The sequence below is a fragment of the Lycium ferocissimum genome, chromosome 8 (genome assembly GCF_029784015.1).
Source record: "Lycium ferocissimum isolate CSIRO_LF1 chromosome 8, AGI_CSIRO_Lferr_CH_V1, whole genome shotgun sequence".
NCBI lineage: Eukaryota > Viridiplantae > Streptophyta > Magnoliopsida > Solanales > Solanaceae > Lycium > Lycium ferocissimum.
In genome coordinates this window covers 2001036-2020003 of record NC_081349.1, presented here as the reverse complement: position 1 = coordinate 2020003, position 18968 = coordinate 2001036, and the positions used below count along the sequence as shown (strand labels likewise).

The following is an 18968-nucleotide window of genomic DNA, read 5'->3' as shown; positions in this document are numbered from 1 at the left end:
GTCAAGAAAGAGATTATTAAGTAGTTAGATATTGGAGTTGTTTTTCCTATTGCAGATAGTAAATGGATAAGCCCGGTTCAATGTGTTCCGAAGAAGGGACGTATCACAGTGGTACCTAATGCTAAGAACGAGTTGATTCCAACAAGAATCAGTACGGGTGGCTTATCTCGTATGGATTATCGGAAGCCGAATTCTACAACTTACAAAGACCATTTCCCATGCCTTTTATTGATCGTATACTTCATCGCTGTAGAGGGAAGGTCATACTATTGCTTCCTAGATGGGTGTTATGGCCATAACCAAATTAATATTTCTCTTGAAGACCAAGGAAGAATACTACTTTGACTTATCCTTATAGGACATTTGCTTTCACGGATGCCGTTTGGTCTTTGTAATGTACCGGCCACATTTCGGTGCATGATGTCTATTTTCTCGGATATGGTTGAGGACTTCTTGGAGGTCTTCATGGATGATTTCTTAGTTGTGGGTGATTCATTTGATGAATGACTTGACCACTTGGGTTGAGTGCTGAAGAGATGTGAGAAGACTAATATTGTGCTTGACTGGGAGAAATGTCATTTTATGGTGATGGAAGGGATCGTCCTCGGTCACAAAATCTCTGAGAAAGGGATTGAGATTGATCAAGCTAAAATAGATGTCATTTCCAAGCTTCCTCCACCCATCTCTATGAAAGGAGTCCAAAGCTTTTTGAGGCATGTCAGTTTCTATCAGCACTTTATTAAAGATTTCTTCGAGATTGCTAACCCCATGTGCAAGCTTCTTGAAAAAGAGGCTAAGTTTGATGTTGATGAGAAATGTCACAAGGTGTTTGATGAGTTGAAGGAGCGTCTTACTTCTTCTCCTATTATTATTTCACTAGATTGGTCACTACCATTCGAGCTAATGTGTGATGCGAGCGGATTTGCTGTTGGTGCTGTGCTTGGTGAAAGACATAATAAGATCATTCACCCGATTTACTATGCCAGGAAAATGTTCAATGTGGCGCAGATGAATTCTATTGTTACTGAGCAAGAGCTGCTTGATATATAGTCTTTGCGTTCGAGAAATTCAGGGCCTATCTGTTGGGGTCCACGTTGGTTGTATACACTGATCATGCAACGTTGAGGTATCTGATGGTGAAGAATGATGCAAAACCACCATTGATTAGATGGGTCCTCTTATTGCAAGAATTTTCACTTTAAGGTGAAAGGTCGCAAAGGGTCTGAAAATCAAGTTGCAGATCATCTCTCATGGCCTAAAGAAGCTGGGATACCGCCGTGTAAGAGCTTGATATAGACAATGCATTCCCGCATTAGATAGTTCTAGCAGGGGGCTTCATCTAAGGTGGCACCATGGTGTGCAAATATTTCCAACTTTTGGTGATGGGTCTTATTCCGTATGAAATCAAGACATATCGAAGAAAAGGTTCTTCGAGGACTCTTGCCGCAATATTGGGATGAGCTATACTTGTTCCGACATGCACCGACAATATCGTTAGGGCCAGGTCCCCGAGTTAGAAGTGATGGATATTCAAGGCCTACCATAACTCTCTCTGCTGGGGTTATCATAGTTGAAATTGGACCGGCAGCCTAAAGTGCTCGAGTGTGGATATTATTGGTCAACGCTTTTATCTTGACGCAAACTTAATGGTAAAATCTTGTGATCAACGCCAACATCAAGGGGCGATATCTAAGAGGCAGGAGATGCCTATGAATTATGTGATCGAAGTTTAACTCTTCTATATTTGGGGTATTGACTTCATGGGGCCTTTCGTGACTTCTAGTGGCATGAAATACATTTTCATGGTTGTTGATTATGTTTCAAAATGGGTAGAAGCAGTGGCCATACCTAATAATGAGAGGAAGAGTGTCATCCAATTTCTCAAGAAGAATATCTTCACCCGATCTCTAAGACCCCATGGGCTCTTATTAGTGATGGCGAAACGCACTTCGTAAAAAGTCATTTGCGTATCGCTTGCCAAGTATGGTGTTGATCATCGGGTGGTCACTCCATATCACCATCAAACTAGTGGCCAGGTGAAAGTCTCCAATCAGGAGATAAAGAGTATTTTGGCCAAGACGGTCAATGTAAATAGAACTGACTGGGCTCGAAAACTTGATGATGCTCTTTGGGCGTAAAGAACATCATTTAAAATGCCTATTGGGACTTGTCCTTATAGGCTGGTTTTTGGCAAGGCATGTCATCTGCCAGTCGAGCTTGAACACAAAGCCTTGTGGGCACTGAAGAAGTTGAATATGGACTGGGAAGAAACAACCAAGCTGAGGTTGTTTCAGATGAATAAAATGGATGAATTCCGATATCATGCCTATGAAAGAGCGGCCTTGTACAAGGAAAAGATGAAATACTATCATGATGTCAAGATCCTCAAGCGAGACTTTCAGAAGGGTGATTTTGTCCTGCTGTATAACTCAAGGCTGAAGCTTTTTCTGGGAAAATTGAAATCAAGATGGTCTGGACCTTTCGAATTGGTGAGTGTTCCACCCAATGGCTAAATGGAATTGAAGACCATGGATGGGACTCGGACATTTCGGGTGAATTGATAAAGGGTGAAGCACTACCATTAGTGCATTGATGGAGATACGATCATTAACGGACACAAAGCTTAAGCATGGATACATTCTTGACCGGAGTAAAACAAGAATAACACCATCGTCATGTTAAATCAAGTGTTGCTTAGAGACAACCCAAGATATGCCTGCAAAACGCACCGCAAAGAGAGGTAGTAGGCCCAAAGTAGCTGGAAGGGGTCGAGGTAGAGACAGGGCTGGTGTAACACACCAGTTGTGTGACTCCCCCTCCCAGTCTGAAGAAGAGGAGGAGGTTATGCGGCAAAAAAAAACAGGGGTGCTACAACATCTTATCCCCGAGCATGACACATCAACTATGATTCCTCCCGGTCCGAAGAGTGGGGAATCTTCATCATCCGCCGGGGATACAGTCCGAGAAGGCGAACAGCGAGTGGCTCAACCAAGCCTTTCAACTACTTATCCTAGTCCTTTGGCTCCAGGTGATGACGAAGAGGGCTGAAAATTGGAAATAAGAGGTAAACGGACGAATGAGGGAGGCTTTGCAGTTTGGGTTCAAGGGAGCCAAAGAACTGTATGAGGTGGGGATAGCTCCGACAAAGAGAGGGGGCAAGCAACAAAGAAATATCTGGGAAGAGCTGCGATTGACTTTCGAGGACCTATTCGCCTACCCTCACACTGCTGAGGCACTCCTGTTGTACCGGCTCGCAGCATTTGGCAACCCTCCTGCCGATTATTATCTGGTGCTTGTGAGGAGTTGTATGCCAATTATGGGGATGTGTTACTTCTGATGGAATGACCAAGTGTGCCAATTCACAAAGTACCACAACTTGAGAATATTACGATCCGCAATGTCAAGGTCGACGTTTCCAGCAAGGCCATCAACGTGGTCTATTTTGGTGATGACTATGCGAGCCGATCAATGAGGCCGAATTCATGGACAAAAGAGAGAGGAAGGGTGACAGTGTCCGTGCTACACAGGTGGGTAGCCGTTGTAATAGCGTGGGGTACTCCAGCTTGGGCGACAAGTCCGAATCAAAAGATTATCAAAAGTTCTCTCACCTTTGAAGCCAAGTTTTGGTGGAATTTGTTCAGATACATGGTGTTAACACCCAATTTTTCCATCCAAAAATTTAAATTAGCTAGTCAAGCTTCTTGAATCGCAAACAGAGTAAAAGACTTATTCAGAAAATAAAAAATACTTTCTAAACAGCTTTTTGGTGTTATTTTAGCATTTCATTGGCGAAATACCCTAATATATATTATTTATATTTTACATATAATTTTAAGTATTAATTGTGTCTATTTTATCAATTCGAAAATCAATTCGCACAAATAAACAAGTGTTTGATTAAGTAGGTATTTTTAATTGTCAAAGTAATACTTTTACTTTGTTAAAGTCAAGAAGCTTGATTAATTAATTGAATAGTTATTTCATCTCAATTTTACTTCATTTAGTTTAATTTGAAAAGGTTGGTTTGATTTTACAAAGATCGGGTTTAGCTGGCTATTTGAGCAATATTTTGGTTACAATTGAAATGAAAAGGCTATTCTTCAAATTCAATTGTGGCCAAAATTTTAAGTCATAAATCAGACTCAAAATGGCCAGCCCAATAGGCATAACCCGGTCCAATTCCCATGTAATACCCCTAATTCTCTTTTGTTTTTCATTTTTTGAGAAAAATGCAAGAACCAAACGAACCCTTAATCCTGACGTATGATCCGGCTCACCATGACCTTTTTCTGGCAAAAATTTGTCTTCAACGGTAATGTGCCCTTTTTTCTTCTAATTTTCAATTGATTTTTGCTTAGCTTCTCCAGTAAGATTTGAATTTCAAACAATTTGCATAGGCTTTTTTCTAATTGTACCACATCATTTAGAAGTCCAAAAATTTGGACATTGGCTCTCCTATAAAGAGGAGCCCTTTCCTTTCATTTGAAGAAATTGAGAGACCAAAAAATTGGTTTCTACACCATCAATGGGGTTTTTCTTACAACCCCAAGAGTGAGAGAACACTCAAAAACCCGGCTAAGCCATGAGTTTCGAGGAAGTTCTCGCTCATGTTTAATGTTTGGAAGTCATTTCCATTCGTCAGAAATAGATTTGGTTGAATGGTAGTTCGTCGTCAACTCTCGTCGCCCCCGTCGCCGCATCTAAAAAAGTTAATTTTCCTTTTCGTCCTAATTTTATTTCGAATTTTCCTGTAATAAGGCTAGCTTAGTTTTGATGTCAAGTTGCTGATTTGTAGTATGATTTTCCTTATCTGAACATCATTTTAGTTTCTGCTATCTCTAAATTTTATAGAACTTTTAGTCGTAACCTTGTCGGAGTTAAGTAATCAGTTTGTTTTCCCCATATGTTAAGAATGCTTACTTTTTGCTTACTTCAGTTTGAGCTAGACTAATTTAAGATTATGTATTGTCCAGTTGCTTAAGGATGAAGATTAAAGCATATGTATGAAGATTAAAGCATATGTTTAAGGTGACGCACTGTTAGATTAGCTGTTGTTTTAAATTTGCATTGTTTCCTCTAATTAATTTAGACAATATAGATCAGTTATGAATCCATTGTTTCGAGCTCAATTGTAAATGTCCCTCATATAGTCTTAACTGTATAAGTACTTGACTCTAGTCTCATCCATAATGACCATTAGTTGAATCTGAGTCAATAACTTTTAGCCTAATGAAGGTTGTTGTCTGTTGTAGTCAAGCTTGACCAAATAAAACTAAATCCTTAGTTCGACTTAAAAAAAAAAAAAAAAAAGATGACTTCATGTGTTAGATGCTGAGTATATTGCTTGTTTGTTGTCAAAACAAACAAAGTAGTAGCTAATATGATTAAAGTTCTGTTTAAGTAGAGGACAAGCCACCCTTAAGTTTGAACTCATGTTTTCTTGAAAGTTTTTTCTAGTCTATGTACTAATGATATTTGAAGCAAGATAGGACCTTGATCTTGTTAATCAGTAAGCTATACAAGTTGTTTATATGTAAACTAAAGTTCACACATAGGGAAGCATGACCACTTTGAATCTATCCCATATCTTCCATACAAGAACTAAATTGATTTTCCACATTAATAAATAACTCTTGTGTTAGCTCTATTTGACTTTATGTTGTTTGTAGACTTGAATGTGATCCTATGCCATTTATTAACTCTTGGAGTTAGGAGTTGATTAAATGGATATTTTGTAGTCCCATCAGGTATAGGACTGATTCAATTTGTGAGATAAAATTCTATACTCAACTCCGTTACACTGTTTGAGAACTTGTTGTTCTGAAGAAATGCATAGCTGTGTTTATTAACAAGCTGTAAGTTGTCTGTTTTCAATAGCTAATGTTGGTTCCACTTGATTAAAGTGTTATTCTTTTGCTTGAGTAGTTAAACCCCTACTATAGATGTTATTTCCTAGAGTTAAATACTCTCTTTCCTTCAAAAAAGTTGCGATCAAGCATAAGTCTTTTTATTTTAGTAGTTGAAATCAGTCTCTGTTTAGGTCTTAAACAAAATATAGGTTGAATAGAGAATTTGTAAACCAATGGGGTTACTCTCTCTAAGTTAAGTATTGCTTTAAAATATAATTAGCTTTTCAGTTAGTTCCCCAGGTAAATTCTATTAATAAAAAATATGTGTTCAATTTAACCCCCCCCCCCCCCTTTCCCATATGTCTAATCACTCCAAAGGAGTAAGAAATGAACTCTTAGTTATTTAATGATATGTTTTCCTTCCTTACTTTTCCCTGGTTTGCCTAGAAAATAATCATGATGAATCCTCCAAGTTGTGTCCTTTTTTTTTGTATGTTTCTGTAAATAGCTGGAGTGTTAAAGTTTAGTTACTATTTTCTCAAAGGCATTCCTCTCTTTGCTAAAACAAGTTTGTATCCTAAAGAATTTTCAAATCTGCTTGTTGTGTGTATCTAGATGAGTGTTTTCTTTAGGGTCTGGTAATGTTTTTATTTTCTTCCTCTTTACTGTTCTGCTTCCTCTTTGATAGCAACATGAAATTGATATGCTTAGCTTGTGTGTTTCTTCAAAGTTGTTTGATAAACTTTAGACAAACATGTTTGGTTCTAGCTTTTGTGGAAGGACATTGATTTTTCTCAAAGACTAAACTGATTTTTCTGCACTTTTAAAATCAACGCATTAAGGTTAGGGAACAGTTGTGATTCCTTTTGATTTTGCAAAAAATGATTCTTAACTGGTGTAGTATGGATTGGAATAAGTTTTTATTTTGCTGAGGATTTAGCTTGGTTTTTATATGGTCTCTCATTTTGAAAGAAGAAATCTGTTGCAGTGTTGGTTGCTTGTCTTTAGCTTATTATGTGTTTCCCAACTTTGTCCTAACCTGGAGTAACTCAAAGCATTGTTTTTTGCTCCCCATAATTAACAAGATGGTGATTTAGAAATAGTTTTATCCATAAATTCAATTTCGAAACTAGTATGAGGGTAAAATAATGAGATCTTATAGTCTGTCTGTTTTACTATTGTTGGCAATAGTCCTCTCATGTGCACTCAAATTTAAGTTAAAATATAGTTAAGCTTGGTTGAACTTATCTAAATGTGGTATAGGTCTGTCTTAGGCCTCAATAGTAACAAAAATGTCCCTTTTAAAGGGATTTGAGTGTTTAAAATCTTATCAGGAACATATTTAGCATATGTGATATTCATATGTTTAATATAGGTATAATTAGATGTTCAAGCATGAGGTAAATGCATGTTATGCCACGGTCACAAGATATGACAAGCAGATCCTTTCTTTGCCTATGACATGCCTTCTGCATTATGCATTATTTTTTTAAAACTCCTTTGTATTGTTTGATATTCATTCTTCACCCTTCTCCTTCTTTGCATGACCTGAGGGGAAAACTCAAACCTCAAATGATCTCGTATCCCTTGAGGCAACTGTTGCTGCCATGATTCTCTACGAAATAGATAAAGCATATAAATGTCAATGCACCTTTGAGTTGAGGCTACTGTTTGTTGTTGCTTTCTCTGAGAATCTGCTAATGTTTCTTTTCAAGATATATTTTTCTGCTTCTTGGTTTGTGGTTATCATTGTGAGAGGTCACTGCTTCCTTACTTTAGGTAAAGCATATGGCTAAACTTGAGCTGGCTGCTGTAGTCTGGTGCATCATTGCCAAGGTAAATGAGTGTTGCATTTGAGCCAAAGTGCTAATGAACTTTCAGGCAGGGAAATGCTGCACTTTGAGTTAAAGTGCTACTGCATATTCTGATATCCCTATTGTAGCGCTTCGATATTTTTTCCAATTCGTATTTGCACTTGCCTCATTTAAAAGGAAAGTGTCCCAGGGAAGTACAGTTGTCAATCGTATTGGGAAAAAGGAAAAATACACCTCTACGTAATGGTACTCTAAATGGACTTTTTTTTTACAGTCGCCACCTAATTATTAGGAAATTAGAAAAACCAATTTGAAAAGGGTTCATTCAAAACAGTTAAATTTTAAAAGAATCCTAATCTAACCAAAGTATGGGTAAGGGTTCTGGTTGTCACGACCCAACCCCGTAGACCGTGACTAGTGCCCGAGCTGGACACTCGTATACACCTGTTATCTATAGTCATACACTACTAGCATGAACGAACTGGTATAAATATAGAGACAAGACGTATGCATATCAAAGCTACCTATCTCCTGAGGAGTTACAACCTTTAACAGTTAATATCGCACAAAAGCCGGCAAGGCTGTCATATATATATATATGTATAGGGGAACGTCCCAACAAAACATAAGCCGAGAAGGCTACCTTCATACACAGCTGCCATAATAAGCATATATATCTACGCAAGCCGGCAAGGCTGCTACTACAAATAGGTATGCCCCAAAGTAAGCCATGCCCATACAACGAAACAACAACTACACACAGACCCACACATGTGACCACAGACCTCTAAGAGTGACAACGACATCATATGATGGGACAGGGCCCCGCCGTACCCTGAACAACAGCATATATACATATCAAAAGGCTATACCACGACGCTAGTTGCAAACATTAACTTAATCTATAACCCTTAATTTATTTTGGAAAATAAGCTAGGGTTTGGTAAGAACAAGTAACAAGAACTCGGGGCATTAACCCTCATTTAATAGATTCACTTAGGAATAAGAGGAATTTACTTGACACATATCAACCGTTCTTCATATCAACTCTTTTATATTTGGGAAAATCATAAAGATAAATAGTCCTTAACTATTGGGAAATATTAGGGATTCAATTAGAGCTTAAGTGTACTCTTACAACGATCCGTTAGAAGTATATAAAGATCAACACCATAGCATACAATTTATCTAAAGGGGACGCAACATTGGTTTCTTTAATCATATTCATTACAATCAAAGAAATTAGCTAATAAACAACAAATTTTCTACAAACTCAATGGAATACCAAAATTACACCGCAAGAAAGTACTATACGACCGTAGTAACCTTTTCATACCATATTCCGTGGGATTCGATCCCAAACTATATTTGACATCATCCGCTTTACATTATTTAATAGGTGTAATTTGAGTGTATCAAATTTTGTCGCCGTTGTCGGGGAATACGGTTTTGAAATTACTAAATAGTTTGTGCTTTAATTAAAGTCTTTTTATACTCCATCACACCTTGTTTTCTGTTTCTTGTGAACTAGGTGATCATGAACAACGAGAGGAGGACGTGAAGCGGTGGTAATAGGGGTCTGCAAGCGCAAGACCCACCGGTGGATGTGGAGGTTAACAATGTCTTTGCGGATATGCTAGACAAAGGGGAACATGCGCGCTCTTGTTCCACCTTGGGTGAATGATGCAAACCGCAAGATCTACTCTACTATCACGCCAATGTTGCTCAAACTTGAGGCATATTTTTGGAACTCTACCGATGATGACCCTCACCAATATTTGAAGAATTTCATCGGTGTGTGTGCCCAACATATGCGAATGTTGTTCCGGATGCTGCTATTAGGCTAAGAGTTTTCAAATACTCTAGTCGGTGAAGCAAGAGCGTGGTTTAAGAAGATGCCCCATAATACTATTCATACGTGGAGAGAGTTGGTTCTTGTTTTCTCAAGAAGTGGTTTCCACCAAGCAAGAAAGCTGAAATTCGTGACAAGATAGATGATTTCAAATAGATTCCAAGGGAACAACTATTTGAAGCTTGGGAGAGATTCAAGGAATATTTGCAGAAGTCTCCAAATCATGGTTTTCCTGAACATATATTGATTGAGAAGTTCCATAGAGAGCTAGAACCATTGACACAAGTAGTGGCCAACAATGCAAATTTGGTGGGTGTTTTATGGACAAGACATACGCCGAATCACTCAATTGCTTGATAAGCTTACTACTCATAATCAAGCATGGATTCGGGTGGTGCGACGATGTAGCCTATGGAGCTCCAATGATCCATAACATTATGAAGGAGAATCAAGTGACTCATGGACTCAGCTCGATAGCAACCAATATTTATTTGCTGACCAAGAGACTTAACGAAAATGAAGCAAAGAAAGTTAATATTGTTAAAGATGTTCCGGGAATGCCCAAGGGCATGTACCAAGTTCAAAAGGGGCCTCCTATGCAGTATGAAGATGCTAACTATGCTAATAACTCTCAAGTGGGTTACCAAAGGCAGTACTACAAAGGAGGCTATCAGAATCAGACTCAGAATCAATGGAGACCTCAACAGAAATAAGGTAATTATTACAATAATTACGGTGGTTCGAACTAGGGCAACTACAACAATAACAATAACTTTGGAAATAGGAGTTCCAATCCCTATATTCCACCAAAAGGTCAGTCGAATGAGTAAGGAAGTTCTAAGTTGAAGGGCATGCTTGAGAAGGTGCTAGCCAACCAAGAAAAAGCAAATAGAACATTGAAGGGGTTGACTGAAACTGTGGGGTCTCACACTGCTTCCATTCAGAAGCTCAAGTCGCAGATGTAAGATATTTCCAGAGAACAACATCCTTCACAAAAGGGAGGACTTAATAGTGACACTATTCTAAATCCAAAGAGTGGTGGAGGTAATTCTTATGAGAGGTGTCTTTGCAATTAGCACTCAGAGTGGGAAACTACTTCAAAGTGCAGAGAAGAAGGTGATTAATCTCAAGCCGAGTCTTTGAACAAGAAGAGGCACAATATGATGTGGCAAAAGTTGCGATGAGGTCCGGACGAGAGGTTCCTATTGTGAAGCAAGTTGTTGATATTCCAGAAAATTCTAAAAATCATGAAGGTAGTAGTGACACTAGCAAGGCAACAGTTAAAGGGCTCTTCGCCCTTTGATCCAACTATTTTAATCTACACCTCCCTTTCCATAGAGGTTGGTAAAGAAAAGCGAGGATGATAAGTGTTAGAGATTCTATGATCGATTAAAGCGGCCTATCGATGAACATTCCTTTTCTTGACGCCTTCCAAGAGACGTCGGGTTTTGCAAAATATCTGAAGGAGCTATTGACAAAGAAGAGATCGATCAAGCATGACACTGTGAGTCTGACTCATCATATTAGTTCTATTATATCTATAACTTGTGTTTAGAAGAAAGAGGATTCAGGGGCCTTTTATTTCATGTTCTGTTGGTCACCATGATTTTGCTCGTGCTTTATGTGATAATGGGGCTAGAATTAACCTCATGTCGCTTGCTATTCATAGACAATCAGGGTTGGGAATGCCTAGACCTACCGCCATGTGACTACAGAAGGCTGATAGATCTATAAAGAGGCCAGTTGGGGTTGTTGAACATGTGCTTTTTTGAGTTGGCAAATTCCTTTTATCGGCAGATTTTGTGATTCTTGATTGTGCTGTTGATCGAGATATTCCTATTATTCTGGAGAGACCTTTCCTTGTCATGGGAAGGGCTTTCATGGATTCAGAGAAGAATGAGATCAAGTTCCGTGTTAATGATGAAGAGGCACTTTTCAGGCTAGAACGGGAATGAAGCTACCGAGTGCTTACGAAAGCATTTCGGTTATTGATGCCATTGATGTGATAAATGAGGCAGTTGAATTTAAAATGGAAAGAAAAATGTTTGGGTGAGGCTCTAGCAGCCATATTGGTGAACTTTGATGTTGATGATATGGAAGGTTACGTAGAGACTGTCAATTCTCTTGTGGGGTTAGGTTCCTACTCTTACCAACCAAAGAAGCTGAATCTTGATCTTGAGAACAGAAAGACTCTTCCAGCGAAGCCATCTATTTTAGAGTGGCCCAAGCTTGACCTTAAGAAGCTTCCTTCACATCTGAGGTATGAATTTCTACGCCTGGATAATACTTTGCCAGTGATTGTGTCTGCTTTGTTGAATGATGAGCAGACGAAGAGGTTGTTGGAGATTTTTAGAGGGGTATAGATGTGCGATTGGGTCGACCATTGCGGACATTCTGGGTATTCCTTCTGTTATTTGTGAGTACAAAATTCAGCTCGAGAAGGACAACACACCGAGTGTTAAACATCAGAGGAGATTGAATCCACCCATGTAAGAGGTAGTCAAGAAAGATATTATTAAGTGGTTAGATGTTGGAGATGTTTACCCTATTGCAGATAGTAAATGGATAAGCCCGGTTCAATGTGTTCCGAAGAAGGGACGTATCACAGTGGTACCTAATGCTAAGAACGAGTTGATTCCAACAAGAACTGTTACCGGGTGGCTTATCTGTATGGATTATCGGAAGCTGAATTCTACAACTTACAAAGACCATTTCCCCATGCCTTTTATTGATCAGATACTTCATCGGCTAGAGGGAAGGTCATACTATTGCTTCCTAGATGGGTGTTATGGCCATAACCAAATTAATATTTCTCTTGAAGACCAGAAGAATACTACTTTGACTTATCCTTATAGGACATTTGCTTTCAGCTGGATGCCGTTTGGTCTTTGTAATGTACCGGCCACATTTCAGCGGTGCATGATGTCTATTTTCTCGGATATGGTTGAGGACTTCTTGGAGGTCTTCATGGATGATTTCTTAGTTGTGGGTGATTCATTTGATGAATGACTTGACCACTTGGGTTGAGTCTTTGAAGAGATGTGAGAAGACTAATATTGTGCTTGGATCGGGAGAAATGTCATTTTATGGTGATGGAAGGGATCGTCCTCGGTCACAAAATCTCTGAGAAAGGGATTGAGATTGATCAAGCTAAAATAGATGTCATTTCCAAGCTTCCTCCACCCATCTCTATGAAAGGAGTCCAAAGCTTTTTGAGGCATGTCAGTTTCTATCAGCACTTTATTAAAGATTTCTCCGAGATTGCTAACCTCATGTGCAAGCTTCTTGAAAAAGAGGCTAAGTTTGATTTTGATGAGAAATGTCACAAGGTGTTTGATGAGTTGAAGGAGCGTCTTACTTCTTCTCCTATTATTATTTCACTAGATTGGTCACTACCATTCGAGCTAATGTGTGATGCGAGCGGATTTGCTGTTGGTGCTGTGCTTGGTGAAAGACATAATAAGATCATTCACCCGATTTACTATGCCAGGAAAATGTTCAATGTGGCGCAGATGAATTCTATTGTTACTGAGCAAGAGCTGCTTGATATATAGTCTTTGCGTTCGAGAAATTCAGGGCCTATCTGTTGGGGTCCACGTTGGTTGTATACACTGATCATGCAACGTTGAGGTATCTGATGGTGAAGAATGATGCAAAACCACCATTGATTAGATGGGTCCTCTTATTGCAAGAATTTTCACTTTAAGGTGAAAGGTCGCAAAGGGTCTGAAAATCAAGTTGCAGATCATCTCTCATGGCCTAAAGAAGCTGGGATACCGCCAGAAGAGCTTGATATAGACAATGCATTCCCAGATTAGATAGTTCTAGCAGTTTCATCTAAGGTGGCACCATGGTGTGCAAATATTTCCAACTTTTTGGTGATGGGTCTTATTCCAGATGAAATCAAGACATATCAGAAGAAAAGGTTCTTGAGGGACTCTTGCCAGTAATATTGGGATGAGCTATACTTGTTCCGGACATGCACTGACAATATCGTTAGGCGTTGTGTCCCCGAGTTAGAAGTGATGGATATTCTGAAGGCCTACCATAACTCTCCTGTTGGGGGTTATCATAGTTGAAATTGGACTGCAGCTAAAGTGCTCGAGTGTGGATATTATTGGTCAACGCTTTTATCTTGACGCAAACTTAATGGTAAAATCTTGTGATCAACGCCAACATCAAGGGGCGATATCTAAGAGGCATGAGATGCCTATGAATTATGTGATCGAAGTTTAACTCTTCTATATTTGGGGTATTGACTTCATGGGGCCTTTCGTGACTTCTAGTGGCATGAAATACATTTTCATGGTTGTTGATTATGTTTCAAAATGGGTAGAAGCAGTGGCCATACCTAATAATGAGAGGAAGAGTGTCATCCAATTTCTCAAGAAGAATATCTTCACCCGATTCGGCACCCCATGGGCTCTTATTAGTGATGGCGAAACGCACTTCTGTAAAAAGTCATTTGCGGTACTGCTTGCCAAGTATGGTGTTGATCATCGGGTGGTCACTCCATATCACCATCAAACTAGTGGCCAGGTGAAAGTCTCCAATCGGGAGATAAAGAGTATTTTGGCCAAGACGGTCAATGTAAATAGAACCGACTGGCTTTAAAACTTGATGATGCTCTTTGGGCGTACAGAACAACATTTAAAATGCCCATTGGGACTTCTCCTTATAGGCTGGTTTTTGGCAAGGCATGCCATCTGCCAGTCGAACTTGAACACAAAGCCTTGTGGGCACTGAAGAAGTTGAACATGGACTGGGAAGAAACAACCAAGCTGAGGTTGTTTCAGATGAATGAAATGGATGAATTCCGATATCATACCTATGAAAGAGCGGCCTTGTACAAGGAAAAGATGAAATACTATCATGATGTCAAGATCCTCAAGCGAGACTTTCAGAAGGGTGATTTTGTCTGTTTGTATAACTCAAATTTGAAGCTTTTAGGGGAAAATTGAAATCAAGATGGTACGGACCTTTCGAATTGGTGAGTGTTCCACCCAATGGCTAAATGGAATTGAAGACCATGGATGGGACTCGGACATTTCGGGTGAATTGATAAAGGGTGAAGCACTACCATTAGTGCATTGATGGAGATACGATCATTAACGGACACAGGCTTAAGCATGGATACATTCTTGACCCGGAGTAAAACAGTAACACCATCGTCATGTTAAATCAAGTGTTGCTTAGAGACAACCCAAGATATGCCTGCAAAACGCACCGCAAAGAGAGGTAGTAGGCCCAAAGTAGCTGGAAGGGGTCGAGGTAGAGACAGGGCTGGTGTAACACACCAGTTGTGTGACTCCCCCTCCCAGTCTGAAGAAGAGGAGGAGGTTATGCGGCAAAAAAAAACAGGGGTGCTACAACATCTTATCCCCGAGCATGACACCATCAGCTTATGATTCCTCCCAGTCTGAAGAGGGGGAATCTTCATCATCTGCTTCGGGGGATGCAGAGTCTGAGAAGGCTGAACAGGCGAGTGGCTCAACCAAGCCTTTCAACTACTTATCCTAGTCCTTTGGCTCCAGGTGATGACGAAGAGGGCTGAAAATTGGAAATAAGGAGTAAACGACTGAATGAGGAGGCTTTGCAGTTTGGGTTCAACGGAGCCAAAGAACTGTATGAGGTGGGGATAGCTCCGACAAAGAGAGGGGCAAGCAACAAAGAAATATCTGGGAAGAGCTGCGATTGACTTTCGAGGACCTATTCGCCTACCCTCACACTGCTGAGGCACTCCTGTTGTACCGGCTCGCAGCATTTGGCAACCCTCCTGCCGATTATTATCTGGTGCTTGTGAGGGAGTTGTATGCCAATTATGGGGATGTGTTACTTCTGATGGAATGACCAAGTGTGCCAATTCACAAAGTACCACAACTTGAGAATATTACGATCCGCAATGTCAAGGTCGACGTTTCCAGCAAGGCCATCAACAGGGTCTATTTTGGTGATGACTATGCGGAGCCGATCAATGAGGCTGAATTCATGGACAAAAGAGAGAGGAAGGGTGACAGGTCTGTGCTACAGTGGGTAGCCGTTGTAATAGCGTGGGGTACTCCAGCTTGGGCGACAAATCCGAATCAAAAGATTATCAAAAGTTCTCTCACCTTTGAAGCCAAGTTTTGGTGGAATTTGTTCAGATACATGGTGTTAACACCCAATTTTTCCATCCAAAAATTTAAATTAGCTAGTCAAGCTTCTTGAATCGCAAACGAGTAAAAGACTTATTCGAGAAAATAAAAAATACTTTCTAAACAGCTTTTTGGTGTTATTTTAGCATTTCATTGGCGAAATACCCTAATATATATTATTTATATTTTACATATAATTTTAAGTATTAATTGTGTCTATTTTATCAATTCGAAAATCAATTCGCACAAATAAACAAGTGTTTGATTAAGTAGGTATTTTTAATTGTCAAAGTAATACTTTTACTTTGTTAAAGTCAAGAAGCTTGATTAATTAATTGAATAGTTATTTCATCTCAATTTTACTTCATTTAGTTTAATTTGAAAAGGTTGGTTTGATTTTACAAAGATCGGGTTTTTTGGCTATTTGAGCAATATTTTGGTTACAATTGAAATGAAAAGGCTATTCTTCAAATTCAATTGTGGCCAAAATTTTAAGTCATAAATCAAACTCAAAATGGCCAGCCCAATAGGCATAACCCGGTCCAATTCCCATGTAATACCCCTAATTCTCTTTTGTTTTTCATTTTTTGAGAAAAATGCAAGAACCAAACGAACCCTTAATCCTGACGTATGATCCGGCTCACCATGACCTTTTTCTGGCAAAAATTTGTCTTCAACGGTAATGTGCCCTTTTTTCTTCTAATTTTCAATTGATTTTTGTAGCTTCTCAGTAAGATTTGAATTTTAAACAATTTACAAAGGCTTTTTTCTAATTGTACCACATCGTTTAGAAGTCCAAAAATTGGGACTTTGGCTCTCCTATAAAGAGGAGCCCTTTCCTTTCATTTGAAGAAATTGAGAGACCAAAAAATTGGTTTCTACACCATCAATGGGGTTTTTCTTACAACCCCAAGAGTGAGAGAACACTCAAAAACCCGGCTAAGCCATGAGTTTCGAGGAAGTTCTCGCTCATGTTTAATGTTTGGAAGTCATTTCCATTCGTCAGAAATAGATTTGGTTGAATGGTAGTTCGTCGTCAACTCTCGTCGCCCCCGTCGCCGCATCTAAAAAAGTTAATTTTCCTTTTCGTCCTAATTTTATTTCGAATTTTCTGTAATAAGGCTAGCTTAGTTTTGATGTCAAGTTGCTGATTTGTAGTATGATTTTCCTTATCGAACATCATTTTAGTTTTGTTTATCTCTAAATTTTATAGAACTTTTAGTCGTAACCTTGTCGGAGTTAAGTAATCAGTTTGTTTTCCCCATATGTTAAGAATGCTTACTTTTTGCTTACTTCAGTTTGAGCTAGACTAATTTAAGATTATGTATTGTCCAGTTGCTTAAGGATGAAGATTAAAGCATATGTATGAAGATTAAAGCATATGTTTAAGGTGGCCTTAGCTTGTTAGATTAGCATTGTTTTTAAATTTGCATTGTTTCCTCTAATTAATTTAGACAATATAGATCAGTTATGAATCCATTGTTTCGAGCTCAATTGTAAATGTCCCTCATATAGTCTTAACTGTATAAGTACTTGACTCTAGTCTCATCCATAATGACCATTAGTTGAATCTGAGTCAATAACTTTTAGCCTAATGAAGGTTGTTGTCTGTTGTAGCTGCTTCAGCCAAATAAAACTAAATCCTTAGTTCGACTTAAAAAAAAAAAAAAAAAAAGATGACTTCATGTGTTAGATGCTGAGTATATTGCTTGTTTGTTGTCAAAACAAACAAAGTAGTAGCTAATATGATTAAAGTTCTGTTTAAGTAGAGGACAAGCCACCCTTAAGTTTGAACTCATGTTTTCTTGAAAGTTTTCTAGTCTATGTACTAATGATATTTGAAGCAAGATAGGACCTTGATCTTGTTAATCGGTAAGCTATACAAGTTGTTTATATGTAAACTAAAGTTCACACATAGGGAAGCATGACCACTTTGAATCTATCCCATATCTTCCATACAAGAACTAAATTGATTTTCCACATTAATAAATAACTCTTGTGTTAGCTCTATTTGACTTTATGTTGTTTGTAGACTTGAATGTGATCCTATGCCATTTATTAACTCTTGGAGTTAGGAGTTGATTAAATGGATATTTTGTAGTCCCATCAGGTATAGGACTGATTCAATTTGTGAGATAAAATTCTATACTCAACTCCGTTACCTTTGTTTGAGAACTTGTTGTTACGAAGAAATGCATATTTGTGTTTATTAACAAATTTGTAAGTTATACATTTTCAATAGCTAATGTTGGTTCCACTTGATTAAAGTGTTATTCTTTTGCTTGAGTAGTTAAACCCCTACTATAGATGTTATTTCCTAGAGTTAAATACTCTCTTTCCTTCAAAAAAGTTGCAGTCAAGCATAAGTCTTTTTATTTTAGTAGTTGAAATCAGTCTCTGTTTAGGTCTTAAACAAAATATAGGTTGAATAGAGAATTTGTAAACCAATGGGGTTACTCTCTCTAAGTTAAGTATTGCTTTAAAATATAATTAGCTTTTCAGTTAGTTCCCCAGGTACATTCTATTAATAAAAAATATGTGTTCAATTTAACCCCCCCCCCCTTTCCCATATGTCTAATCACTCCAAAGGAGTAAGAAATGAACTCTTAGTTATTTAATGATATGTTTTCCTTCCTTACTTTTCCCTGGTTTGCCTAGAAAATAATCATGATGAATCCTCCAAGTTGTGTCCTTTTTTTGTATGTTTTGTAAATAGGCTGGAGTGTTAAAGTTTAGTTACTATTTTCTCAAAGGCATTCCTCTCTTTGCTAAAACAAGTTTGTATCCTAAAGAATTTTCAAATCTGCTTGTTGTGTGTATCTAGATGAGTGTTTTCTTTAGGGTCTGGTAATGTTTTTATTTTCTTCCTTCTTTTCTTCTTCCTCTTTGATAGCAACATGAAATTGATATGCTTAGCTTGTGTGTTTCTTCAAAGTTGTTTGATAAACTTTAGACAAACATGTTTGGTTCTAGCTTTTGTGGAAGGACATTGATTTTTCTCAAAGACTAAACTGATTTTTCTGCACTTTTAAAATCAACAGTTAAGGTTAGGGAACAGTTGTGATTCCTTTTGATTTTGCAAAAAATGATTCTTAACTGGTGTAGTATGGATTGGAATAAGTTTTTATTTTCTTTGAGGATTTAGCTTGGTTTTTATATGGTCTCTCATTTTGAAAGAAGAAATCTGTTGCAGTGTTGGTTGCTTGTCTTTAGCTTATTATGTGTTTCCCAACTTTGTCCTAACCTGGAGTAACTCAAAGCATTGTTTAGCTGCTCCCCATAATTAACAAGATGGTGATTTAGAAATAGTTTTACCCAT

At 38.4% G+C, this 18968-nt stretch overlaps 1 protein-coding gene and 1 non-coding gene across 2 annotated transcripts; one reads left to right on the top strand and one right to left on the bottom strand.

Annotated features, from left to right (window-relative positions):
• The first annotated feature begins 2153 nt into the window (after nucleotides 1-2153).
• LOC132067104 (uncharacterized) lies at nucleotides 2154-2513 on the top strand. Its single transcript, XM_059460233.1, has one exon. It carries the CDS (start codon nucleotides 2154-2156, stop codon nucleotides 2511-2513), a length of 360 nt encoding a protein of 119 aa, XP_059316216.1.
• A 7126-nt stretch (nucleotides 2514-9639) lies between these two features.
• On the bottom strand, nucleotides 9640-9745 carry LOC132069071 (small nucleolar RNA R71). Its single transcript, XR_009417639.1, has one exon. It is a non-coding gene; the product is annotated as a small nucleolar RNA R71 (small nucleolar RNA).
• Between the last annotated feature and the right edge of the window lie 9223 nt (nucleotides 9746-18968).

What these genes read in the sequence shown, in the direction of transcription:
- LOC132067104 (XM_059460233.1), top strand. Translation starts at nt 2,154, where the DNA reads ATGCCTATTGGGACTTGTCCTTATAGGCTGGTTTTTGGCAAGGCATGT.